General features: G+C 45.0%; 3 protein-coding genes across 3 annotated transcripts; all 3 read right to left on the bottom strand.

Annotated features, from left to right (window-relative positions):
* Nucleotides 1-783: 783 nt before the first annotated feature.
* Nucleotides 784-2,499, bottom strand: hoxa1a (homeobox A1a; the record flags this gene model as incomplete). Its single annotated transcript, XM_080734391.1, has 2 exons — nucleotides 784-1,163; nucleotides 1,881-2,499. 2 exons carry the CDS (start codon nucleotides 2,497-2,499, stop codon nucleotides 784-786), a joined length of 999 nt encoding a protein of 332 aa, XP_080590517.1.
* A 7,538-nt stretch (nucleotides 2,500-10,037) lies between these two features.
* LOC308292539 (homeobox protein Hox-A2a-like) lies at nucleotides 10,038-11,840 on the bottom strand (the record flags this gene model as incomplete). Its single annotated transcript, XM_080734902.1, has 2 exons — nucleotides 10,038-10,807; nucleotides 11,477-11,840. The coding sequence occupies 2 exons, from the start codon at nucleotides 11,838-11,840 to the stop codon at nucleotides 10,038-10,040; spliced, it is 1,134 nt and encodes a 377-aa protein (XP_080591028.1).
* Nucleotides 11,841-16,822: 4,982 nt separating this feature from the next.
* On the bottom strand, nucleotides 16,823-24,522 carry hoxa3a (homeobox A3a). Its single transcript, XM_080734901.1, has 3 exons — nucleotides 24,504-24,522; nucleotides 19,904-20,480; nucleotides 16,823-17,674 (listed from the first exon to the last, which is right to left on the bottom strand). The coding sequence occupies exons 2-3, from the start codon at nucleotides 20,361-20,363 to the stop codon at nucleotides 16,887-16,889; spliced, it is 1,248 nt and encodes a 415-aa protein (XP_080591027.1). The 5' UTR covers nucleotides 20,364-20,480; nucleotides 24,504-24,522; the 3' UTR covers nucleotides 16,823-16,886.
* Nucleotides 24,523-27,690: the final 3,168 nt, after the last annotated feature.

Below are 27,690 nucleotides of genomic sequence, written 5' to 3'. Positions count from 1 at the left end.
ACCTTGCATGATTAAATAGATAACAGCTAAAAAGCCTATACACAGGTCATACATCCAATCCAACCCCCAAACTGATAAAACTCAGCGCCCATCAATAAACAACATGAAAGCTTTACGCATCATGCAGATCTCACACAGCAGACATTCAGACTGACACTCGCGACACACAGACACACAGACACACAGACACGCAGAGGGACACAGGGGTGACGGCAAGGAGGAGGAGGTAGGACTATAATCTAGGAATGCAGCTACCAACAAATGACTGATATTACACGAGGATTACTCGTTGATTGTGTGATGCGTAAAACACGCGACATCCAGTGCAATCAGGTTGGCCAAGTGGCCTTCATGCACAACTTTTGGCACACGTGAGGTATTTGTTTCTTTGTGCAGGTCGTGAATTCGCAATGGCACATTCAGCAGCATTATAGACAGACAGTTAGGAAATATAGATACCCTCGCTCACTATCAGCCCTGCAACATTTAACGTCAACGTTATAGGACGAAAATGGACACACATTTTTAGACAATGGCCGACAACTTTGGTCAGCTTATGGTATCCTTTTTCCTATTCACAGAACACAATATAAAACAAAGCTGTAGCCCCGGGATAATCATTGTCCATATCATTGTCCATGTGTCCAAGCCCCAAAATAGTGCATTGAATGATCCCAATTGTCCAATTTACGGTAGCTTGAACCCCATGTTATCCATCAGTGACTTTAACATGGTCTTTGGCATTATACAGGCCTCCTGTGGTATATAAACTATATTAAGTCATCAGTTCGAGGCGTATGGATCAGGCCCAGCAGAGGAGCCCGTGGAGGACGCGGGAGACGGCGTGGACGGGGCCGAGAGAGACTTCTCTGACGCCGCATCGTCCATTTTCTCCTGCCCTCCGTCCCCCGGGTCGGAGGCGGGGACTTTGGCCGGCAGCAGCCCCTCCTTCTCCCGCTTCTTCTGCTTCATCCTCCGGTTCTGGAACCAGATCTTCACCTGAGTCTCGTTCAGTTGCAAAGCAGCTGCGATTTCCACCCTGCGCGCCCGCGTCAGGTACTTGTTGAAGTGGAACTCCTTCTCCAGCTCCGTCAGCTGCTTGGTGGTGAAATTGGTCCGCACTGTGTTTGGTTGACCACCATAGCCGTATTCCCCTGACCTCCCTGTGGGTTACAGTTAAAGCTTAAGTTATAGGCTAGGCTACACCATAGCACGAATCGTCTTTGCAGCTCTTTTCGGCAAGCGACACACCATAATATTAAGTAAGCTTAATTTCTGTCCCGTGCTGAAAATGTCTCACTTTAGCGCACATAGATAAGGCTTTAAAAACAACTGAACAATCTGAAGGCTGAAGTTGGCACACAATCTTTGTTCACCAATCCTTTCTGAGGTCAGCAAGCATTACGCACAAGCAACTAGGCCCCAAACAACCGTACAGCCACGTTATACTTAGTTGCCCGCCGGTGTCGCACACCTAAAATAGCTGATATTACAAGCTCACAACACCTTGCAGCATAGGGGGTTGTGAGCTTGTAGATCTGCTTGTTTATGTGAGGAATACGGTGCGCAACCAGGCACCAGACATCTCTCTGTCTATACAGACGTCAATGTGCCATGCCAATGCCATGTTGTACCTATAGGCTATATATAGCCTACTGCCTATACTTGAAAACATTTAAAATACAAATCGGCTTCATGTCAGTCCAACAAACGGGCCCGTAACCTGTGGTACCTGTGCGTAATATTGAAATTGAATCCAAATTTTGCGCTGCGATCCAGTAATAGTTCTGTCAGTAGACAGTCATGTACCTTTACACCAGTAATAGTTAACACTTACAGCAGTTGGGTGTTAATCCACCTCTCATCATAATGGCACCCACCTGTTTTAGGAGGATTCCGCTTGACTTTCATCCAGTCGAAGGTCTGCGCCGACGACGCGCCCTCGGACAGGGGGGAGCAACACGCCTCCAGGTGGGCCGCGTGCAGCGGCGACAGCGGGTTCGAGCACCCGGGGAAGGGGGGCAGGCTCGTCTGCTCGTGCCCGCCGCCGCCGTAGGTGGCGTGAGCGTACTGAAGCTGGCCCAGGGGCGCGCCCCCGTAGCCCTGGCGGTGCTGATTAGAGACCATGGATGATGAGATGTTGCCGGAGTACATCAGCGGGCCGCACTGGGGGAAGCTCGCGCCCGACTCCACTTCCTGGTTGAGGGCGTAATGGTTATAGTTGGCACAGAACGCCTGGGGTCCATAGCCGGGGCTACAGGTCGCGTGGGCCCCATATGCCAGACCCAGGGAGCCCGCCGGAGACTGATAGGAGCCCGGCTGGTGAGGAATGCTGTCTGGGGAAGCCCTGCTGGCCATGAAGCGGTCATCCGCCCCGCAGTTGTTCACGGTCACCGCGCACGACTGGAAAGTTGTAATCCCGTGGTCAGAGTGGAAAGCCCTGACGGAACACGAGCCGCCGTCTCCGCTCATCACCGAGTAGTCTAGGAAACCGCTCATTGTAGCATTGTCTCAGCGGCGGGACTGAGGGACCGTCCGTTCACAGACCCCTCTCTCGATGACACACGCACTCTCTCTCTCCCTCTCTCTCCCTCTCTCTTCTCTTACCCTGAGTGACCGTGCCAACATTTACCTATACACTGTCCTTATCACCGGATAGAGGAAGAGAGGGGGACACGGGCCGATATCAATGAAGGGGGGAATGTCACGTGGGCCGGGTCAGCCAGTGAGGTACTTGTCCCTATCCTCTTTAGCCGGTGACAGATCAGTGTTTGAGAGGGTATTTAAATTCCAGGCGCCTCGTCGATCAAGGTGACGCGCGTCGCCACTAATGTATTGGCCGAGCAAACAATGAGCTGGGAGGCAGACGGCGCTGGACAGCTCCGGGGTCGCATGGAAGAGACGAGGAGGGGAACGGCAAACAAAACACCCGGCGTCACTCAGCGTTATACTACTACTACCAGTCGCCTTGGGGAGATGCACGACACGTTTCACCTTTATGCAACCTCTCTCCACGAGGACAACCACCTACTCTGACCCCAAGCCAGGTACCGTATATTTAGTGGAAGAAAAGGGGTGGACAAATAGAGGTGTGTGTCAGAGAGAGAGAGAGAGAGAGAGAGAGAGAGAGGGAGAGAGAGAGACAGAGAGAGAGAGAGAGAGAGAGAGAGAGAGAGAGAGAGAGAGAGAGAGAGTGTGTGTGTGTGTGTGTGTGTGTGTGTGTGTGTGTGTGTGTGTGTGTGTGTGTGTGTGTGTGTGTGTGTGACACACCAACGCGCGCGTGTTATCGTTCCAAGAAGGGCAACAATCATTTTCACTCGGATTGATGACTGGGGCTGATGACAGAGATGTGTCGCATGCTGAGTGACAGCGGCTCAGCGCGTGCAACAGGGTCCAGCCGACGCACGGTGCCCTCTCGCTTGAATACAGTGGCATATAGTCACCGTTAATATTGACAATGCCTGTATAAAACGATTATGAAAAGACGTTTTACGGAAATCATTGTCATGCCAGTTGTGACCCCATCAAAAGGTAACAGGGTGGCTGGCTGCTGTTCAATATTCCACTGGAAGGTCACATGTGAGGTGACATTATGACAAGACTATACAAATCCATAAAACGATATAATTCATTTGATCACTTATAAAGGTCGTGGGGTTCTGTTATATACTCTGATTTTACTCCTACACGTTTTCATTACGCATGCACTGTGATCAAGTGATTTGATAACGGCAATAGTAGGCCAGTCTTGCAGCTATAATGTGCGCCCCATAGCCTGCAGGGCGAGGATGTGGGTTGATTATTGCGTTAAGTTCATCAAATAAAGCTGCTGGGGAAATGAATGGCCATGAAAGGCACTGTTGAAAAGAAGGAGCTGAGAGTGTGCGTGGGAGGGCTGGGAGTGGACCCGCAGGCTCACAGTGCTGGAAAGTAACTAAGTACATTTACTCAAGTAGAAGTACTGTAGGCCTACTCAAGTCCAATTCTGAGGTACCTATTCCTACTTTAGGCTACTTGAGTGTTTCCAATGTCCACAAAAATTACTTCTACTCCACTACATCTCGGATCCAAATATTGTACTTTTACTCCACTGGGCTATTTATTTGAAAACGTTATTTAGTTACTTAGATATACATTATAATATCATAAAACATGCATTAACCACCCTATTTTATACCAAGGCTATTTGAAAATAGCCGATTTACAAGCTCAAAACGCGTGGCATCCTGATGCGTTGTGAGCTTGTAGATCTGCTATTTTCAAACATTTTGTACTTTTACTTTTGGTTAAGTGTATTTTGATGCCAACACTTTAATACTGCTACTTAAGTAGCTACATTTTGAATTCCAGGCCTGTACTTGTAACAGAGTATTTCTATATTGCAGTATTCATACTTTTACTTAAGTAAAACATTTGATTCCTTTTCCACCATTGGCATGCTGACAGAGCGCACAGAATGCAGAGGGGAGGAGGGGAGGCGAACGGCCAGAGGAATAGGGTGAACCGATGTGCGCCCCTAGTGGTCGTCCAGAAGTCTGAGCCTTTTATATTTATTTATTTTTAATGCAGAGATGTAAACATCCGGGGTCTGGACGAACACCGGAAGACACATTTGTCCATGGGCATGCTCCCAGCTCCAACTGGAGATGTTTTTATGAAAAGGTCAGCATTAAAAACTATTTCATAATATGTCTTAAAAATACCACCCATTCCTGCATGTGAGCTTTTGGATTTGTCTATCCAATATCCAACGTGAAATTGTCTTTACCATGGTCAATATGCAATTCATCTTAAAGTGATAATTTAACTCAGTGTACAAATCAATTTGCACACTGAGTTCAAATTAACCACACGAACCCAGCGTGCATTGCTATTCTGGGCATGTCATGACACATGAACACTGGCAAAAATAGGCAAATATTTGCAGATCTACAAGCTTACAACGCATCACACCATGAAGTGCTGCTGTGAGCTTGTATAGTTGGTTATTTTGGGAGAAGAGATTTGGTGTAGAGGGGGGAAAGCAGTGGGCCAAGTATTGACCCCGGTCAACAAACTATAAATGATTTAAAGGAGTCATCCAGACCAAAACACATATAGGGTTAAATCTGTCTTTTATCATACCCCTTTATACCTGCTTTAGTCGATTTTTTTCATAGCTGCCCCTGTTGCTAGATTTCGGCTGCCCCTGTTGCTAGATTTTGCGGGCCCTCTCATAACTAACAGAGTAGATAGACTTTATACTGGTGCGGTTATTTCTTCAGCTTCAAAGTTAGTATTTTTTTATTGGATTGTGTTTACACAACGTCCTGAGACCAACCAAACCGCTGTTTTGACCTCACAGGCACCCTTACCTGTCAAACGGCTTCTGCTCTGCACCAGAGCAGGGAGAGTAGAGGCTAGAATGAGGGGAGGGAGGGGTCGGTTTGACAAGTAAGGGTGCCTGTGAGGTCAAAACAGCGGTTTGGTTGGTCTCAGGACGTTGTGTAAACACAATCCAATGAAACTAGACCAGGTCAACCTGGTTGTGCCAGACCCCCTGTCTGTCATCATCATTTATGACATCATGCCTTTTGTAGGCATGTCATCATCATGTCATCATCATATATACCCTTTATATAGAAAACCCGGACCGACATTTGCTTATGTAGGCCTACCCATTTCATGGGTCTGGCAAAAATACTAACTTTGAAGCTGAAGAAATAACCGCACTATAGTATAAAGTCTATCTACTCTGTTAGTTATGAGAAGGCCTGCGAAATCTAGCAACAGGGGCAGCCGAAATATAGCAACAGGGGCAGCTATGAAAAAAATGGAATAAAGCAGGTATAAAGGGGTATGATAAAATACAGATTTAACCCTATATGTGTTTTGGTCTGGATGACTCCTTTAAGTTAAAGGAGAACTTCAGCCATTTTATGCTCATCTTCATATAATTGGTCCTCACTACCCTTTCTGTGTCCAGGGGCATCACAAGGGGGGGAAAAGTGGGACTGAGTTACTAGGGCCTAAGGTGGAGGAGGGGCCTTAATTATTTTATACTTTTGAAAAATAGCAGATCTACAAGCTCACAGCATGGCACAGAGTGCCACGCTGCAAGCTTGTAGATCTGCTATTTTTGAAACTTCATGAAAATGTGTGCAAATCTTTGAATATGTTTTTTTAAGCGAACGTTTGTAACTCAAATTTTGCTTCTGGTGGTGGTGTGTGTGTGTGGGGGGGGGGGGGGGGGGGGGTCCCTGGAACTAAATACATATCATTTTGGGTATCCTTCACATGAAAAGGTTTGAGCACCACTGACATAGAAACATATAGGTTTTTCAAAAAAACCTTAGAAGGATTTGAAATATTCAAAGACTTATATATTCAAAAGCAGATCTACAAGCTCAAAGCGCGGCACTCGGTGCCACGCTATGAGCTTGTATATCTGCTATTTTTCACTAGTTAAAGCATAAAATAATGCATTCCCAGTCTAAATGGGTTAACCCCCCTCCCCCTATGAAGAACATTCATAGGGGCCCGCAGTGAATCCTTGTACCCAGGGCCCAGAATTTGGTGCGACACCCCTGTCTGTATCTCAGAGGTGCTGTGCACAGTTCAGAAACCTGATGACATCATCGGTGTGCTCCAAGCTAATGGGAAATAATCTTCCTGTAAATAGAACAGTGGTTCACAAACTTTTAAGGTTGAGACCCAAACGAGAGGTTAGGTGTTTGCCCGGGACCCAAACTAGTGAAAATAGCAGATCTACAAGCATATACAACATGTGTTTCGCCATGAATTGCAAGCTTGTATCAGCTATTTTCATTACTTCTTTATTGTTTGTTTTGTGTTTTTAAAATGGATAAAATTATTAAACAATAAATACAATTTTAATCTTTTGAAATTGGTCTGTGACCCACAAATGGATCGCGACCCACTGTTTGGGAAACAGTGAAGAAGAAGAAGCCATTGTAGCCTATTTGCACCAACACAACGTTAAACTGAAATCTTCAAACTTCATCTGAAATGATTGATTGATGATGTCAACAGTATAGGCAAGTTTCTCAACTGAGCCCACCTCTGAGATGCAAGTGAGAAAATAGTTATAATGATCATCGGTGAGGAACAGTTTTTGAAGATAAGTTTGAAAATGAGTGAAATGCTCCTTTAACACTCTGGATTACAGTGTAGATACATATACTAGTCACTTTCACTATAACCTATATCAAGGGCTAACTTGGCTTTCCATCTCACTTGATGAAACACCTGCAGCCTTAAAGTTTAGGAGATGCCTACATACTGCAACACTACAGTCTCCTTTTGTTGGCTATAGACTACAAACACATTCCGTATTTGTGCAACAATAGCAACCACCAAGAAGCCAGAGCTCAATGGGTACTTACTTACACTTGGATTCACAGGTCTTCTTCATCTGAAAGACTGGCTACTTCCTTCACAGGAGTTAGTTACCGATGATACTAATTAAGGTTCTGTTCCATAAGTAGAGCTTTTCCAATGAGCCAACATAATAGCAGCACCCTGACTCTGGCTGAACTGAATGGAACACGACCTTAATTAGTATCATTGGTAACATTGACACATTTAGCCTACATCAATATGGCTGCTGTGGAAATAGGCCTAATCATCAAATGGATGAACCATGGGTCCCCCCAGCACACACAATATGCACATGGATGACCCATTTCTAAATCAAAAGTTGCCAAAAGTTTGGCATGTTTGTGTAGCCTGGATATGCAGTGTAAAATTGTCTATGCATGCTATCCTTTCTAATTTAGAAGAGCCTATTCTCACTAATTAAGAACTTGGGAGAAAGCAGAGATGATGCAAGATTCACTCAAACGCCCCACCACCAGTGAAAAGCTATAGCCTCTATGCCCGTGTGATTCCCCCTCCCCCCTCTCCGCAGCTGCCTCTGACTGCAACAGAGTGCGTGCGTGGGCGCACTGAATCCCTTGCTGTCGAAAGTTTGCCAGGACTTGGAGGAGCTCCTTCGGTCTTTGTGTGAACACATGTGCGTAGAAAAGGCGCGTTGTCACGGAATGATTTTGTTACCGGCCCTCGGCTAGTCGTTTGGTTGTAGAGCTCGACTACAACTGAACACGCGCGCACGCGCGCGCATGCACACACAAACACACGCACGCGCAACACACACACACACACACACACACACACACACACACACACACACACACACACACACACACACACACACACACACACACAGTCTCTGGTTCTCCCTTAAAGAGATCACGTATATAGTGTAGCTATGAGTCAAGTCAGTCGATGGCCTAATTATGGTTTATGAGATTATTCAATAAAAGCAATCGTCAGGACACAGCACACAACATTGAGATTATGAACTTCACGACAAGTTCCTGAATCGATCCAGAAGGGTTGTCTTCGCAACCGGTGGTTGTTTGCTGCCATTAAAAGTGCATGGGGCAGCCTTGAGTCAGCTGTTCCCACACAGACCAACAACAGATTTTACATAAATCAAACCAAGTGTAATGTGGATCGAGATTATTCATAATGGCAGTCTGTTATTCTCTCAATTAAACTCCGTGCGACTTTATACCAGTGTTACAGGCTAATGTTATGAACATCTAGAATTGACCTAACTCGACATTAAATAAGTCAGGCCATGCTGTATATGTTTCTCCACAGCAAGAGACTTATTCCTAATAAATGTGAGTTTGTAAAATACTCGCAGCGGTCTGCTTCGAATTAGGCTACTCTTAACACAAGGGAAAGAGTGTAGCTTTAGCCTGGGCAGGCCGCTACTACTGCCGTGTTGGCCGTGCCAGATCCTTGTTTAAACAAGCTATAAAAATGAATTATTGCCAAACGCACGTATGAGCCTCTGCATTTTTTTGGCACTAGAATCGGGTGTCCCGTATGAAAATGTAAGTGGTGTTTTATTTGCGCACACAGCGTCACCATTGCTCTCTTTAATGTCCGTCTCATTCATGCCACGGATTGATTTATGAGCACTCGAAGGCAAACATGGCTCCGGTATTTGCCTTCACATGATGCACACAGCGTTATAGGAGACTGCTGCCATGCATGATGTGAGGATCCCTTGCTTGCTTGTATTTTTATCTCTCTTCTTAGTTCTTAATCTTTACCTAACTTTTTTTTAAATCCATTTCAAGTTTTCCAGAGATCAGCAAAAGTGTAGGCTAATGTTCTCTCCCAATTTAAATAAAATAAAATAAAACAAAACAAAGCGCAACAGCATTTAAAAACAAGTGTTGTTATCATTGGACTTAAAATACACTGTTAATAAGGAGTATTTTCTTTCCTTCTTTTTTTGAAAGTTTATGGAAGAATTAAACGTTTGGGTTCATTTGGGTTGATGTTAATGAGCCATTACCCCGTTATGATTTATTGTAATTTCATAAAAGTTTTTCACTTATATTATAGCACGCTATTAAAGTTCAGCATTTTGTTCAGATTTAGCACACATTCTAGAGTTAAAATCGTGTTCCAATGTGATCTTTTGAAAGTCAAATTGCCAACTATAAGTGGACAATTTATATTCATTGCCAACCTGTTGTCAGCATTTGCATAACGTCATATATACGTCCTAATTATTTCATTTAGCATATCTCATGCATCAATAATTTAAATAAATTAGTAGCTTTGAAAATACGAGAAATGACTCAGAAAACCAGAGAAACCATTGTAGCAAGTTAAATGTATTCTAACAAAAATATTCAAGACATTGGAAGCTATACAAAAATAAAAACGACCAGATTCCATATAGGCCTAATACTGTATAATTATTCATATACTCATAATTTCCATTTCAAGAGATCAGTTTGTTATGGTAATTACAAGCCACGTTTGATAGGGTCTATTTTAATGATTTAATTTCATTCTTACCTTGAATTAACGGTCAGATAGCAATAGAATAAATGTGCCGAATATACAAATAACCACAAAATTAGCATCAGAATTAATAACACCGTATCCTGACTTTCATTGTTCCGAATTGAAAAGAACAAAAACTATATTTTCTGATTGATTTTCAATTAATAGTTCAGATGCTGCAGGTCGATTGTAGTTAGGGATTCTGAGAAAAAATAGAAGTTGTCCGCCGATATGTCCACGGGACTGTCCAGGGACTCTGACAGGCTAGGCGAGGCTGCATCGGAGAGCTGCAGGCAAGAATCCGAGGAGGAGAATGCTTGGAAGTCGTGTATAGAAACATCCAGGGTCGCGGGACTGTCACCATTGTCCGGGCCAGAGGCGTGAGAGCCGGGCCCTATTGTTGACATGCAGCCCGGAACAGTGGGCGACGGGTTGGGGAAATGTTTCAGATTTTTGTCATTGCTGTGGAGCGGTGACACGGCAAAGCCCAGAGCCTCGTCATTGTGAGCCGCCGCATTCTGCAGCTGCGTGGAGCCCAGAGAGTTCTGCTGAAAGGAGCAGGTATCTCTCTCCAGCAGGGCCCCGGCGCTCACGGGGTTGCAGCCCTGCTCGAACAGCGAGTCCTCGTCCTCCTCGTCCTCGTCGCTGTGCATGCCGTCCTCGGCGCCGCCCGGCCCTTTCCCCTCGCCGCTGTGGTTCTCCTTGCTCTGGGTCTGGCGCTTGTGCTTCATGCGGCGGTTCTGGAACCAGACCTTAACCTGACGCTCAGTGAGGTCCAGCAGGGCTGCTATTTCCACGCGTCTCGGCCTGCACAGATACTTGTTGAAGTGGAATTCCTTCTCCAGCTCCAGCAGCTGCGTGTTGGTGTACGCCGTCCTCAGTCGTCGGGAACCCCCTCCTCCCCCACTGCTCTCCAGGACCTCAGGCGAGCCTGGAACAAGGCAACCAGACAAACAACCACAGGGTTCAGATTAAATAAAAAGCACACAGGAGTTGCACTATTATCACACACAGGACATGGGTCCAGCTTTTAGGCTGTATGACACACCAGAGAATGCCTCTCGACACACTGGGCACTGCAGCAAAATGGCCGCTGAAGCTACAAGCATGTAGCCCACAGCTTTTATCCCCAACAAAAAATCATTAGTGCATAATAAGGCTGTGCTTGACACATCAAATAGCGTACCATATCAGCCCAGTTGAAACCAAAACACAGCTAAGAGCATGCTATAAAGCCAGTGAGGTCTAGAGTAGTGTGGGCTACTAATGAATGCTCCAGCTGCCCTGCACGGCAACGGTACTCCATCACTCTTCATTACTGTCACACATCAAAACTCTGGCACGGCTCGGCGAGGAAGGGCAGCGTGGAAATCAAATAAATCATTTTACATTACGAAAAGTTTGGCCAAACTTTTTTTTCTCCCATTCGAGCACAACTACAGGAAACCGACGTTCCCATATCTAACTCGGTTACTACTGTGTAATAAGGCTGCGATTCAGCTGCAGCGCACTTAATAAGCACAATAGCTGTGGTGTCGTGCCCTCTGTTTTGTATAGATAAAAATGTCCTGCTTTAAGAAATAAAAATAAACCCATGTACCTTTCGGAGAAAAGCACACAGGTCCATTGGAGATGGTGGTCGCGGTGGAAGTTGGCAGGTGATTCTTCTTGGAGGCTTTCTTCTCCCGCATCCAGGGGTATTCCGGGGGTAGGGAGGCGGTGGGCAGCGGGCTGCATCCATCGGGGCTGTGTCTAGGCCGGCTGTGCCGCGGATGGCTGCCCGGGTTGAGGCTGGGAATGGTCTGCTCGAAAGGAGGAGGAATCAGTGTCGGGCGTGAAAGCGTCGAGCTCTTGATTGATGAACTTTGAAATGAATCACCGACAGGGGGGAAAGATGTCAGGCACTCAGCAAGCGACGGCTGACTATTGATAAAACCGCTCTCTCGCTCGAATTCGTAATTCATCTCCGCTCCCTGAGAGCCGAGGAAAGTTTGCACGCGTATTTTTATAAACGTTGCGGCTCAGTGAGAAAGAGAGAGAAAAAATCATTAAAAAAATCTCCTGGTGGCGTTTTTTTCTATTTCACTGATTACGGCCGTATGGGGACCGAGCTACTATTAAACTATTGAATTCATGGAGACAAGGTTGAAATTGGACCGAATTGCCTGTCACATGATTACTTCTGCCCAATGACAATTTGGGGTTTAATCAAAAGAAGCCACTGTCTCCCTGATTGATCCAAAAACTCTGGTGAAGAACGCCTCGCTCAGTGGGGACCGAGCTGTTTTTATTTACATCTTTGTCCGCTCAGTTTATCCTCCTCTCGCCTCCCCAGTCCACTCCACTAAGCTACAGAATGTGTTTTTAGTATGGCTGACGCTCTCTATTACAGGGAAGTAGCTATAGCCTACGGTGCACTCCTCTTTCTCGTATTGTTTGAGAATGTCAGTCGTGAACGCCCCCACCGTGCACACACACATCACGCCAGTAGCCCTAGCTTCATGCTATGCCTGCGGTCATTAGCCAAGTTACTTCATATTCATATAGGCGAGACTCGAGCTGATACAAAAAAAGAAACTCACACACACACACACACACACACACACACACACACACACACACACACACACACGCACACGCACACGCACACAAGCACACACGCACACACGCACACAAGCACACACTCAACCCGAAAACTGATGTTGAAAGCACTTGACAGAAGCAAAGCACAACAATCCAATGTGCTCTGTAGCTGTGACCCATGGGCTGCTCACTGTATGACTGTGCTGTTCAGGCGATGTACCATACACTAAAATATGTAATGCATTGCTTATGAAAGCTTCACGACACACAGTGAGATGCAACATATAGGCATCACTTGTGCTGCTGCATGCAAGTGGTTCCTGCAGAATAACATCCCCTTCGTAGAAATGTTGCTAGTATGTGGGACATATGACACGAATGGTGTGAAATGGAACGATCACTCTAACCATAACATTCACAGAGATGTATACAGTATAGTCAATTAAACAGAATCACTGACATTTAGGCTATATATTTCCACATGGCTAGGCTAATAGGCTAGCATACACATGCAGTGTTGCATTGGAAAAACGGTCTAAGATACAGCTAATATGAACCCTTAGCTCCCTTGATTAAACATAACGGTAATCCACGCCAACACACAGACTTACATACACATGCAAAAAGACAAACACACGCTCGATCACACGCGTACACACACACACACACACACACACACACACACACACACACACACACACACACACACACACACACACACACACACACAACCACCACCACACAACAACACACCACGATTCATCTTCCCACAATCATTTGATCAAAGCTGCAATTAAAACATTCGATTTTCAGGGAATGCAAGACTCCTGTAACAGTCACATTCACCCCTTCAAAAAAAAAAAAAAAAAAAAAAAAGCATCACCCAAATATCTCAATATGGTTAATCCAACGATTTTTAAGTTTAGGCAGGCCACAGCAGAAGCAATTCACTATTTATGAGTGGACAGACAAAAAAACCGATAGACGATGCTGATTCGGTCATTGTATAAGGTATTTTCAATAAAATAAAAATAATTGGAGTGCAATGAAACAAACACCACTGTCATTATAATTGCTCATTTGCAACGAATCTAACGGAGTTCCATAACGCAGACGGAAATGTCTATTGACATGGGTCTTCCCCACAGTGTTTGGTTTCATTGCCTTCCAGAATAATCTGTGAAAGCCACATTTGGGATGTTTTTCGTCAAGCAGTGTGTGCATGTTGTATTTTCACCCCCCTAAAAAACTGGAATAGTGAGTGAGAGAGTGGTGGAAGAGAAGTGGTAGGCCTCGCTCAGTTTATTGCTTATACACCAAACAAAGAGTCCTGGAAGCCTGCGCGCGATCAATCTTACTCGCCAAAAGGTCTGACAGCTCGGTGCCCTCAGAACACATTTAAGGCTCCTAACTCTCCCCCGGATCAAATGCAGCCAGGAAGTAGAGAGAAACACTGGTCACTCAGATTATGGCCAGTTTCTGTTCGCAGTCGTAGCCGGGCTGTCGCTGGAGGGACGTGTTTTAAAAAAAGATAAATAAGAAGAGAGGGCGATTTCCTTAACGAGAGAGCGAAATTGCGCAAACGGTGAGTAGGGAGCTGGAGCGGCGCGCATATTCCATCGTTTATTTTCCTCATCATGGTCCCCGCGTTTGAGCTTTTTACGCAACACAATTATTTTCGTTTTGATAAACATACACATTTTTGAGGTGAGTGTGTGGTATAGGACAGGGCTGCTAGGGGGGGAAAGATGGATGGCTTTTTGGAATTATGCACAGGCTTTGTGTGCAAGGAATGGAGTGGGTGGCAGTATTCTGTGGAGCCCAGCCTGTCCACTTGTCTTTACAGGAGGATTGATTTAAGAGCACTTTCCCACGGATGGAAATGCAATGGAGGAAATAATAAGCTTTCTATTTCAGCTAAAAACGTTATATTTATGTGCTACCTGTGTATGCCACATATGGGTCAAATCAGTGTCTCACTGCGTGTGTGTGTGTGTGTGTGTGTGTGTGTGTGTGTGTGTGTGTGTGTGTGCGCGCACGTGCGTGCTCACGCGCACGCGTGTTTTGGATCCAGAATTGCCCGGTAGTCTACACGAGCCTTTCTACACAGCCACACCACACCATGGTTCAATTGTTCTAGGTTCCCCTGCTAGCCATATGTCAGGGCTAGTAATGTCCATGCCCTGTAATATCAATCATATTCAAGATGAAAACGATACACGGTGCAGCACTATAGTGTTATCAAATAATACTGCTATCACTTAAAGATAATATAACCAGTAAACATGATCAGATGTTTCACTCGTCCTGATGTACAGTGATAAAGAGGAAGAGAGAGAGAAGATAAACATTAGCAAGCAGGCATTGGGTGTTTTTAACAACGTGAGGAAAACGTCCAGAACAAAGCACACACACACATATGACTTATAGCCTATTCTCCCACGGCCTATTTTTTGGGGGCGTTAAATGAAGAGATATTTGGGGATTGTTGTTTAGGCCTACAATGCCAAAGTGGACGATAAAATTAATAAATGTTCGCATTTTGAAAATGTAAAAACGCATTTAGAGCTATAGGCCACATTTCTTATCAGCTGGTGCTTTGCTTCGCAAAAGCAGCCTATAAAATAGCAAAACACATTACCTGCAATGCTTTCAGTTCTGGTGTGTTTATGCATTAAGTGCATTATTCTTTTTATTTTGTTTTACAATTGAAGCATTCACACTGCTTTTAAGCTGCCATCCGCAAATACTCATAGATCCACGAACCCCGGTTGTGATTGTTGTATAGCCTTCATTCGATGGAAAGCGCCGGGAGTGAATTTGACTGACTGGATATATCAGATAATTATTTTTCGAACGATTTCTCATTTAGCTTGTTGTCTTCTTGCAGATCCACCAGAAGGCCCTTGTGACATTTTTATTATTATGGATGTGCCTGCGCGGATGAGAGGCAGGAAGGGGACCACCCGAGTGTTTTCTGGCTGCCGAAAGGCGAGGATACAAAACTAGCAGCATTGATTCCATGGCACACTTATGTATTTTACTTCATGAATTTTGGAAATGTATATTGTATTTTCTTTTCCTGCATGAGGCAAATTCACTGCAATGTTTAGCCTACCATATACGTTTATAATATTAAAAACCGTGACAAAAGCTTTTTCTATGTGTCATAAATTACAATTACAATATATTCTATAATAAATACTTTTATGATATGGTGTTAGGTAGTCTAATATAAATTATGGATTATGGGATAGCAAGAGGTAGCCTATACACTGGATTATTTTGCTTTTTTGTCTCGGGGAGACATGTCATTTTTTGATTTATTTCTCTTTGATGTGTTATGTATCTGGGGTGCGTCAAATTAAAGCTGGGAGGATGAACTCTAATTATATTTCAATTCATTTATTAATTTCTTCCAACTGGAGTGGAGCAGCATGGAATGTATGACATTGAAAAAGAAACAAAAAAATAGCTGTTTGTTTGTTTTCTTCAATAAAGAAATTACGAACGTGTGTCCTTCTTTTCCACCCTTATTGCATGATTGATTGATTTTACATTCGTTGAGAAAACAAATCACCTCCTCGAATGAGAATACGACGAATATGAAGAATAAAAAAAATAACAAAATAAACAGAAACCGCAAACAGCAACATACTAGCAGTGTCCTGCATGAGGGGAGCTGGTATAGCAGACTAAACAGGTACGGGACTGGAACGGGCCTCTATTATATTCCATCAACCTTCACCCCGCACGAAGCGAGCGCGGGGGTGTCAAATAATACTAAAAGGATTTCATCTTTTACACATAGAACGAAATAAATAACATCAGAAAGTCCAACAGAATACAACACAGGCAGGGGGAGGTCGTGTGTCAGCTCTAGAGACCTCTCCTGCCAAAAAATGTATCTCCTCATCAATCCCGGCTTGTGGTTCTTTGAGGATCCATTCACAAGTGCAACAAAATGCAAAAAAAAAATATGAAAAATAACACACAATTCTTCAAATGTGGATAAATAAAAATGACGAACAAATTCACATTGAAAAAGAATACCATAATATTTGTTCATAATACCCTGTTTGATTTTCGATTTTTAAACGAGAGAAGAAAAATAAAAGATTAAATAGGTCTATGCATAATATTGTGCCCACCCACCCCCACCCCTCCTCCTCCTCCGCGCGCTTGGCGTCTGAGCCCAGATAAAGGTCTTTGTGGGACAAATGACACGAGCAAATAGAGAAAAGAATTCAAGCAAGAGTGATTATTTTCCTACGCTACGTCACACACACACCAAAACTATAGAAAACATAAAGAAAAAGCATAGAGAGAGAAAAGTGGGAGCCATTAAGAAGGCGGCAGAAACAAAGCGATAATGGGATCTGTGGAGATGTAAGACAATGGGCGGAGTGATCCGGGCTGCACCACCGCTACAGATGCGTCAATTTGGGCGCTTCCTGAATTCTTCCCTGAGAATAGTGCGGCGTAAGGTCTGTGTACGTCGGGTTCGGATCGCACACTCCGTGATGGTGGCTGTTGCCCATTGTGATTGCTCCATTGTAGTCCATGTTTGTGGACGGCGGGTGCGGGAGGTGGGTCAGACCGAAAACAGAGGCCCCAGAGTTGGGCATGGAATCGATGTAGCCTCCGCCGACATACGCGGGGCTGCCCTGCATGTGCGGCCCATAGTTGCCATTGCCTTGGAGAGGGTGCGCGTCATACTCGGGCGTGGCCGAGTCGGTCCCAGGGTACCTCTTCTGGGAGGGCGGGCAGTTGTTGAGGGAGCTGTTCAAAGGAGGGGGATATGACGTGGCCATGCCGTATGCGTTTTGATGGGGCTTGTTGTAAGACGTCGGCGACTGTGATTCATAAGGTACACTGTTTACAAGAGAATGCATAGAGTTGAGGTATCCTCCTCCACCGCCACCGGAGGCTGGGCCCACGGGACTCCGTGGAGACTGTCCCCCAGGAGAGGGCATCATGCCGACACCCTTTTGATCTTTCTTGTACTTCATCCTGCGGTTCTGGAACCAGATTTTGATCTGCCTCTCGGTCAGGTTGAGAAGGTTCGCCATCTCAACACGCCTGGGCCGGCAGAGGTAGCGGTTAAAATGAAACTCCTTCTCCAGCTCAACGAGCTGCGCGCTGGTGTAAGCCGTCCGGGCCCGCTTGGACGCTGCTGAGCCAGGCGGACTCTTGTCTCCGGGGCAACTCTCCACTGTCAGGGAGAAGAGGGAGACGGGTGTCAATTAGTAATCCATTAATGGCGAAACACGGGAAGGGGGGAGACCGAGAGACACAGAAATGCAGTGTGAGACAGAGGGACCCAAGAAAGAAATGAACGAGGGAGAAGGGGTTAAAGAGGATGGGAGGGAGTAGTGTGACAATGAACATACACACACACAGCTGATAGCTAATCTCCCCATCAGTAGCGGGACTGAGGCAGAGGGGTGGCTGAAAGCAGAGCATAGTTTTACTACCACAATAAATATGCCATCCTCAGCATCAGCAACAAATAAAGACTTTCTCATTATTTCTCTATTTCTCATTCTGTTTCCTGGAATCCCAACATTTTGATAAATCAGCTCCCTATTGCAGTGCACAGAGGGCATATCAACGGGTTGCCATAAGACAATTAACAATCAATGCGTACAAAGCGCCGCTCTGCGCGCGTTGCGACAATGACAGAACAGGAAAGAAACCTTGTAATCACGATATAGTAGGTCAATAACCGATCCGAGAACAGGCGACCCTAAAATATTTCCGCTAAAGCATTTTGACCCTCATCTCCCCCTGTAGTCACACGCGTAATGCAGGCATTATGTATTCCTATGGGTGCGTAAAGCCCGCTCTCTTTGCCCCCACCAATAAGTCTCACCTTCCAGGAGGCTGGGGATTGGCTGCAGTACAGCAAGGTGTGGGTCTGCTTACCACGCGTGGCAGGCTGCCAGCACCTAATAAATTTTACTACCGGTCGTCTGAACCCAGCGCGAACCAAATACAGCATGACATAACAGCAACCCATTAGCTTGTTTCAGACATGGAAAGAGAGCCCAACACCGGGAACAGCGGACTCTGTACAAGGACAATTACTGATGATTGTGTCAATTAACGTGATTATGCATTGCTGCATGCCATTGAAACATGTTTGTAACTGATCGGATCATAAAGGAATTTTGATTAAAGGGCGCTGGAGACATTGCGTAAAAAGGCACAGCCCTTGCGTAAAATGCGTAAGACAGCCTACAACACGTTCAATCACACATTGTGAATTTGTGAGAAACGCGTTAATGGCTCTCCGAGAGTGTGATAGTGTCTAATATCATTTACAATACCTAATAAATAACTCTTCCGTAACTGCTATGATCATCGTGAATAATGAGTTTCCATGGTCTCATGCAGAGAGTGCCAGAATGGTGCCTCATTGCTTTCCATTTTCAACTGTCATGGCGAAGTAGCTTCGTTGCAAAAGAAATACACACTAAAACCAGGCCTGTGTTGGAAACACACACTTTATAGTGTTGCATGGGGCTACTTGAAAACAGCCTATCAAGAAATTAATAGTATGAACCCTTAGCACTCCCTTCGTTAGAATAACGGCCATTCATGCAATACACACTGCATGCACAACGACACACACACACACACACACACACACACACACACACACACACACACACACACACACACACACACACACACACACACACACACACACACACACACACACACACACACACGTGATCATGCAACTACTGAACCTTAGATCAGTGGTTCTCAAAGTGGGGTCCTGTGACCTTCAGGGGTCCATTTGTACACTCTCAGAGTTATGGGGGTCTTTGGAAAATTTAAAAAGGTTTGAGATCCACTGCACCAGGCCTGATGATAAGCACACCATGTGAGCATGTGATTCGTAGCCTATAGTTGAACCGTAGATGGTTCCACAGTAAACAACCGCCGGCCCCCACCCATGAAGTTTTCCCCTTATCAAAACAGGAGGACAAACTGAAACAACTGTTTTCGCTTGTTTGTTTGTTGTCTTGCAGGGGACATCGTGTGATCAGAGGCGATGGCTGTTTACTGTAGCTCCAGGTCAAATGTAGGGCAGAGCAGGGACATCAAATGGTGGGAGTCAGTCCTGAGGCCTACATAGACCCGCAGAACAGTTCATCTCAAACTCAATTTGAAGAGTCAAACATTTCTCACCATTCCCAGTCGTCCCTTGTAAAATAGGCCTAAATAAATGACTTAAAATAAAAAAGGCACCTGCATGGATAAATAAAGGTAAAAAAACAAACAAACAAAAAATAGGTCATTGTTGTGTCATATGCGTGCATGCGTGGCGTGTGTGTGTGTGTGTGTTTCTGTGAGTGAGTGAGAGAACAGAGCGTGCATATGTTAAGAGCGTGCACGTGCGTGTGTGCTCCACCAGCAGTAGAGTAAGTACCTGAGCTGGAACTACTGGTGGGTTTTTGCTTGGTGTTCTGACGGGACTCCTTCATCCAGGGGAAGATCCCCTTTCGCGTCGTGGAGGTCGGGGAGCCGTTCTTGGCACTGGGCTGGCTGGAGCCGTTGCTCGCGTTTTGGGCGAGAGCACCGGGGGACTGTGGAGTGGGGGGTGGGCCTGACACTGGCACCTGCGGTTGATTGCTTTCGGGATGAACCGTGGACTGCGCCGCCTGGATGGCCGTGCTCCTGTCGCAGCTCTCCGCCATCTCCCCCGGCTTCTGCAGGGCCACGGAGCCGTCAGGAGACTGCAGGGAGCAGGCAGGTCGATGGTACTCACTTTCCACATGAGAGGCCCGGGGATATTGGACCTGATTGGCATCATAACTGAAGCCATTTGCGCTTTGATACGGGTAGCCACTGTAAATTGCAGAGCTGTCGTAGTAGGTTGCCTTTTGCATCTCGCCGTTTCCCAATATTTATTTCAGAAACTGACAGGGTCTTGACACCCTTGTAGAATAACATTGGCACCCCGTGGTCACGTGACGCCTCTCCGCCAATGGCCTCCTCGTGTGAACCTAGGGTTACAAGAAGCACAGTGAGGAGGAGAAATGGTGGCGATCCATCTTACTTTTCAATACAGGCCTGACACGAGAGACTATGCAGGCAAGATAGGGCCAGCACTTCAGTAGACTATTACCGTTTACCTTATGGCTTACACGGGGCACAAAGACACGCACTAACCTTGCATTACCAGCTGTGCTGAGAAACCTCAAAACAAGAAAGCGTTTGCAAACATACTGCGAGATCATAACGGGAGCAATAACCAAATGCATTGCATGTTTTAACTCTCTTACACTGGCCAACCACCGTTTCAGTTTTGTTTATTTGTTATTTTAGTTTTTGATTATTTTTAGAACACAAGTGCAATGCAGAATATATGTCAAAAATAATATAGAAAGCATGTAAGTAAAATACATGTCTAATAGCACATTGATAACAACATATTGTATTGACAGGGCTTTCATAATTATTAGCCTTTTGCCATGGGAGAACACTTGGTGCGCTGCTTAATCTCCTTGAAGCTAGACTGGGCCTATTTTTGTTTCTCACTATTACTCAAAAGAAGCTTCCATCAGTAACAGGATAGACCTCACTGCGGTCTGCTATCCCGGCCACCTGGCGCAAAGGATAAACAACCGCATTCTCCCCATTTCTTTTCTTTCTTTCTTTTTTTCTTTTTTTTTTGCATGTGTGCTACACAAGACGAATGGAAGAGCCACGAGGAAACCAGAAAAACCGGGCAGGCATCCGCGGCATCTCCATGACCACGCCGTGAACTTTTTTTCCTCGCAGGCCCATAATAATGGCTGCTGTCGGTGGTGTCTGCGCGGCGGCCCGTCGCGGTGATGTATGGGGGTCAGTGGGCCGGGACGGCCCGCTCGAGGAGAACGGCCCGGTGCGAGCAGCCAGGCAGGCCCCATGTTGAAGTGGACACAATTCCGGGATGCACAGCCAAGCCTGCCACTAAACCACTACCATTAGTCACCGAGGTAACCACGGGGATCTTATCCGCTGAAAATCTTATTGTGGAAACTATCAATAGTGTTTAGACACACACTTCTACAGGTTAGGCCTATTTTTGTTGCTTCTATTTTTTGCGTGAGTATGACTCTTTCATTCTAGGGTTAGAGGTGGAGTAGACTAAATGTTTTCTAAATAGAGCCCTACAGCCCTGATAATAATGCTATTACAATACTACTACTATACTGCTGCTACTATAGATTAACATAAATATACGTAGTATTGTTATTATTACGCTATTATAATACAATTAATAATATTATTAATAATAATAATATTAATAATAATAATAATAGCAGCAGTAAAAGTACAAACTAATCCCAAATAGCATTGCCGCTTTGTATTGCCTACAGCAGACACCAGTAAGCACAGTGCATGTAGAACATACAATTTTCAAAATCATTTTTGAGATCAAAATAAATAGACAGCCTACATGTGAGCGTTTCAGGTTGACTTTCACTTCACACAAAAATAGTAGATGCACTGAAACTGATATGCTATTGCTGTACATAGCCTACACTTTATAGGCTAATAATAAAACATGGACAAACAAATAATGTTTACTGTTAAATTGTTGTGTTGATCTTAAAGTTACCATAAATGGTTCGTTAATTGACCTATGGATATCAAAGAATGAACGCAAAATAAAATGAACAGTATAGGGGGAAAAACCCCAAAATGAAAACGTTGAACAGCTCCGTCTTTGTGCAGCAGTGAATTACTACAAGCGAAATCTGTGCAAAATCAGAGCCACTAAAGTTAGCTTCAACACAAGTCAAACCACAGACTGAAAGAGGATCTCTTCACTGCATCTGCTATTCAAAGGATGCTCTGGAAAACATTTCAGAAAGGATTTTTTGGTGTAATTCCAACAGAAATAATGCGATAGCAATAAATGGCATGGGGGAGAGAGAAGCAAGACAGACTCGAGCTTTCTGTTCAGCCCCCAGCTCTGCTGCCTTGACTGTGTGTGAACTCTTCCTGAACCGAGATGTAAGTCATACGGTGATAAATCACCAGCACGACACACAAACTCCGCCATTTACAACCGAGGGAGCCTATTTCTGGCCTGCTTACCTTATCCTCTGACGACGAATACAAAGCACGACGCAATATTTTCTCATTCAGCGGCGAAATCGATCAAAGCGGTAATCCAGAGAAAAGTTTGGGCAGAGAGCGAGCTGAGCACAGCAGCAGTGGACTGCGCCCTAGCCCCACGCCCGGCATTAGCAGCCACAACAAAAAGGAAGAGCCGAAGGGGGCTCTGTGTGCACAAGAAACGAAATCCCCCCCTTTTTTTCTTTCTTTTTCCCTTTTTTTTCCTCTCCTTATTCGACGTGGATGGGTAAACCAAGATTACGAAAGCAGGCGTGAGCAGTCAGGTCAGCGAGATAAGCGCTATCTGCCCCCACGATTGAACTTATCACATGCTAGAGAGCAATGCCCAGGCTTCATACCAATATTAAACGTAGCCAGGGCTATGCTGGACTATGTGTTCGTTCACCAAGTACCATGCAGACACAACTCCCCCGAAACATAGCGTCACCATAGACAAGAAAAATTATGCAAATGAAGCAGCGCCTTGGAAAGCCAGTTCAAATCAAGAGGCTGCCTCTCCTCCCCCTACGCTATGAGGTAGTAGCTTATGTATGAGGTGGAAATATATATAATTATAAACACTATAGACTTTTAGACGCCCACCCAAACGCGTTTTGAAGCATGTTTTTATTTACTCTGCGTTGTGAGAATCATGTTTTGTTGAATGGGATTGTAACATAGCCTAATAGAAGGGAGTAAGCAACCGAAAACAACAAGGCATTTTCATTCCCATGGAACATAAAGGGCTTCTATGCACGGCTTAATTATTAACCGACACTTTTTGCATTTGGGGTATCAATCCTGTGGTGTAGGATCGGGTCATTCATTTTCATTCCAACGCCAAATAGCCTACTCCGCTTTGGCTGTCATGCAGTGGACGTGCTGGTCGCACGGCCTGCTGCTATAGAGGAAAGGCTATTCAATGGCCAAATAATAACAATAATAATCAACTACAACATTTGCGAGCTTTGGCAAACGGTGGATCAAAGTCTTGTTCGATGTAGAAAAAACGAAGGGAAAAGACCCCCAACCAGGAGCTGGGCGAGAAAAATGGAAATAGGTTTCATCACCAAAAGGCAAGCAGAGGACACGCAGTGAGAAACAGAAGAGATGAGAGCCGAGAGCAGGGGGAATCCCTCAGCATGTTAATGGTGTCTTTTGCAGCCAGAGGAGGGAGAGGGGAAAAAAAGAGATTTATGTCCTTTCGCATCTCCAGGCTGTAAATACGTCCAGCGCAGCCTCTCTGTTTGAGGCGCTGCAAGCACACATCCACCGGCCCTATAGAAAAGGTAGAACGCACGACCGGCGTGGGATGGTGAGTGGGACAAAAATCCACGCATGAGGATTTATTTTTTTCCTTTTTTAAGCCAACGTGGCTTTTCTTTCCCCACCCCAAAAAAAGAAAAATCACAGTAGAAGCTTTGTTTAATTATTTACTCCTTTGTTTAGGCAAAATGCTGATTCGGGATTCTCTTTAATTTGGCACTGACCGCAGGGTTAAATGTCAGTGTGTTGGTGGACGCGCAGTAAAGGCCCAAACAATGCTAAAAAAAAAATCTGCAATGTCTAGGAAATAAAATCCCGTTGAAAACTTCAGCACAGTAAAGCCATGGCGTGGGCCGGGCAGATGGTTTTCAGGGAAAGTGGTTTTTGAAAGCAGTAAGGCACAGCTCCAAGAGGTGCGATTCCCCTCGTCACTTTTATAGTGACAAATTACACTACAAAGACAAGTGGATGAGAACGAATTATTGCTCTCGGGCCCTTCATATCGCTGCTTCGAGGAAATGTACAAGCCATAGGGCTGGTCGTCCCCTGCTCCTGAATGCTGTACAGGACATGCATGGTACTTATTAGAAATTGAATAAGGATATGACCATCAAGCATTCATAACACAAATCAATAAAGATATATGGACTCACCGAAGGCGGACAAGGGTGTCTCCACGACCGTGCAATCCCCTGGAATCACTTGGATGTAATTCTGCAATGGACAAATAGGAGCATGCATTTTACTACTCACTGAAAATACATATTCATTTTTTCTTTTTGATCATTCATTCTCATGGCTATATTATTATGCACTAATTTCACGTCAAGAAACCACGCGCCATACACTGACCCTATAGAAAACTAGGCTATATTAGACTAATATCAAGGCTATCAATGATTATATGTGCGCCATGGTTAAATGACGGATAAACAAAATATCAGGTTATAAAAATACAGATCCAGTCAAATTCGATGCGCAAATCTTGAAGTTATTAAGGGGATATTTTTACATAGGAAAATTATAGTCTGTCGGCCTGCAAGCCTGCATCTCAATATTCAAATGTAGGCTATGTGGCTTCCATTCTAAAAATCCTGATTCGTATAAGCGTTTTTTGATCATAGCCCAGATAAAACAATACAAATACAACTCCCTATATGCAAAACTCAGGACAAAAATCCCAAATGTACATTCTAGCCTAATAAAAAAAAAACACCTTAACAAAACATTGCAAGCCTAAAGGCATATAAACACAATTACACAAATAATACAATAGGCTTATTTAAAAAAGAAAAAGAAAAGAAAACACTATTTGTGTTCCTCTGTTGTTCCGTGTGTATTTTCTCCACCACTGGAAATGGATCGAATAGTCATTAGCTCGCGCGCAACGGCTTCCCTAAGTCCCCGTGCCCATAAATCACACACGAGCGCCGTGACCTCAGCGCGGCCGCGCGGTCCTAGATGGCACTCCGTCTTCCATTATATTCTCGTTTCCCTGGCGGAGAGGCACAACCCCACTGCTTTCTCTTACTTTTTATGTAGCTCAACTTGATTTATCATTATACCCACAAACCCCATGTAAAGCCACAAACTGATACATTTTTATAGGAAATGTATTACACTTTGGAACGGGACAGCGTGACTGCTTTCACCTGCTCTGTTTGGGTTTTTGTTATAGCAGCCGAGATTTAAATGGCCGCGTTTATTTACAAACGGTTATATAGGCCAAGCACTAGCTCAGTGTCTCAGCTATATGGGGTTGACCACCTGCAAGAGATGGGATCAAAAACAGGCCTAGCCTATATTAATCTGTGCAGCCCCCGTTGTCATAATTTTTCCAAATGGATTAAGTGTTTATTTAAATGTGTATAGCCAAGCTTACTGGAAGCACAAAATGAAGCAATTGCATACCATATTCATGAACATTGCAGCCAAATACGCAACTGGCCACGCTTATGTGGCAATTTATGTTTCAATTGATCCACTTAAGGAGCTATTGCAATTTGGATAATCGACATATCTCCAGATGCAGGTGAATATTAATAGCCTCCTATTCCAGTTCAATTTTCCAGCCCGGCTTAAAGCCCTGCACTCCTTTTCTACTGACCTCTGCCTCGCGTGGCAATAACTCACGACAGTAATGAACAATCGACGGAAATACCTCAAAATAAAATCCATCCTCCCAAAGCACGGACTCTGACTCTGTCCGCGTGGAAAAACATATCCGTCCGTGACAGCAATATAATACCATCCACAAAACCGGGATCCTCGCCGCGCGCGATCTGTCTCTCCGTCTGCCTTTCTCTCGTTTTCTTTCTGTTTCTTTGCCTCGATAAAAAAAAAACTACAAAGCCCGGACTCCCCTCACGGAAAGTGGGGGTAACGCGCATATAATCAGCATCATATGGCTAGACCGGGGCTCCGGTTTTCTTCCCCGTGCCATAACACCGCGCCGTATTATGCGCCGCGCTCACGTGACGCAACGTCAACTTAAATCCCTTTTATTTGAGCCCCGTGAATCATTAATGGAGGCAGTCGTTGCCCCTGAGGAGAAACGGATCGGTGTTTGAGGGAGAAAAAAGAGGGGTACATGACACTACAATGTATCTGGCAGAGGAGCGGGTCTCTCGCAGAGCAGCAGCTTTTCCACATGTCACCAATTCACAGATGAGAGGCTTGTTCCGTCAGCCTTTAAAGTGCCATATATTTGGTGCCCATTAGCGCTGAGTGAGCGTTAGCGCTAATCCTGCTGCTGCAAGCTATTGTGCTGAGTTTCAAGTGGGAGCCACAGTTTTAGACCAGAACACGTTTAAAGGACAGGATGCTTTGGCACTCCAGTGCGACAATTCGCACTATGAGAGGCAGAGAGGGGCTTTCCTCCAAAACACCCTTGTAATGATTATTCAACGCTCTTAAAGGTGACATCTTCTATTTTCCGTGGAGATTTACTGCACAGTCAAGGCTACGAGGGCGTGTTGTTAGCGGACTCAATGTCTCCCCCCCGCCCTCCACCCCATAGGCTTCTGTGTATAGGAGTGTTCCACCATGCGTCCACGTCCTCCATCACCAGCAGCCTGCATGCTGGCGGCCGAATAGAAATCAAAATGTCACATAATTACCTCTCCTAACGCTAGGCAAGGTGTGCGTCCCGGTGGCGGTGAAGAGGGCTTGTATGTCAATCAGCAGTAGGCGGAAAGTAGAGATGAGACAAGCTAAAGTGTGGGTCCTCGACCCCACTGATCGCTACATGGACCCCCTGTTCACTCTGCCAAGCGCTTACGTGCTTCCTATGACCAGTTGACTGATGCTGGAAATTATAGGTTTGCGCACATAGGGTGAATGTTGAAATCTTAGTATGGGGAGGAGAACATATCAGACTGTTGGAAGTGCTTATAACGTCACTTTTACCCCAGACCATAGTCTAATGAGCGGAGGCCTATATACTATACCCCACTGATTTGGACTAAATCGCAGATATTATCATGCGTAATTGCGCAGTTATGGAGGATCTATGTGGGCCTCTTGGCCGGAAGAGAAGAGAAGAGCTTCTCTCTGCACCGTTTGGCGCTTTTTTTCCGTCAACACCGAGCAGCGGGCGTGGAAAACCCCAGCTAAACTATTAATCACTCGGAGCGGACATGGACAGCACCCCACTCCCACACATTGTCTTCTCAAACTACAACTTGAGCGGTAAACTTTTAAAGCCCTATTGCAGAGGCAGACATCTCCTTATAGAAATGAATAGGAGTACAGAGCTTTACCAATACCAAGTAGTGATGAGATTTCATTTCACATTTATATAATCAGTAGGCTAAATGAATGTGCTGTCTTTAATTGTAT

This window comes from Nannobrachium achirus (genome assembly GCF_963921795.1).
Source record: "Nannobrachium achirus genome assembly, chromosome: 10".
NCBI classification, from domain to species: domain Eukaryota; kingdom Metazoa; phylum Chordata; class Actinopteri; order Myctophiformes; family Myctophidae; genus Nannobrachium; species Nannobrachium achirus.
Note: the sequence above shows the minus strand (reverse complement) of the source record. Positions and strands in the feature narration are given on the sequence as shown.

Excerpts from the sequence above, each read along its gene's own strand:
- hoxa3a (XM_080734901.1), bottom strand. The coding sequence starts at position 20,363 with ATGCAAAAGGCAACCTACTACGACAGCTCTGCAATTTACAGTGGCTAC. Across the intron at positions 17,675-19,903 it reads CACCAGTAGTTCCAGCTCAG|TGGAGAGTTGCCCCGGAGAC; the intron begins GTACTTACTCTA and ends TCTCCCTGACAG.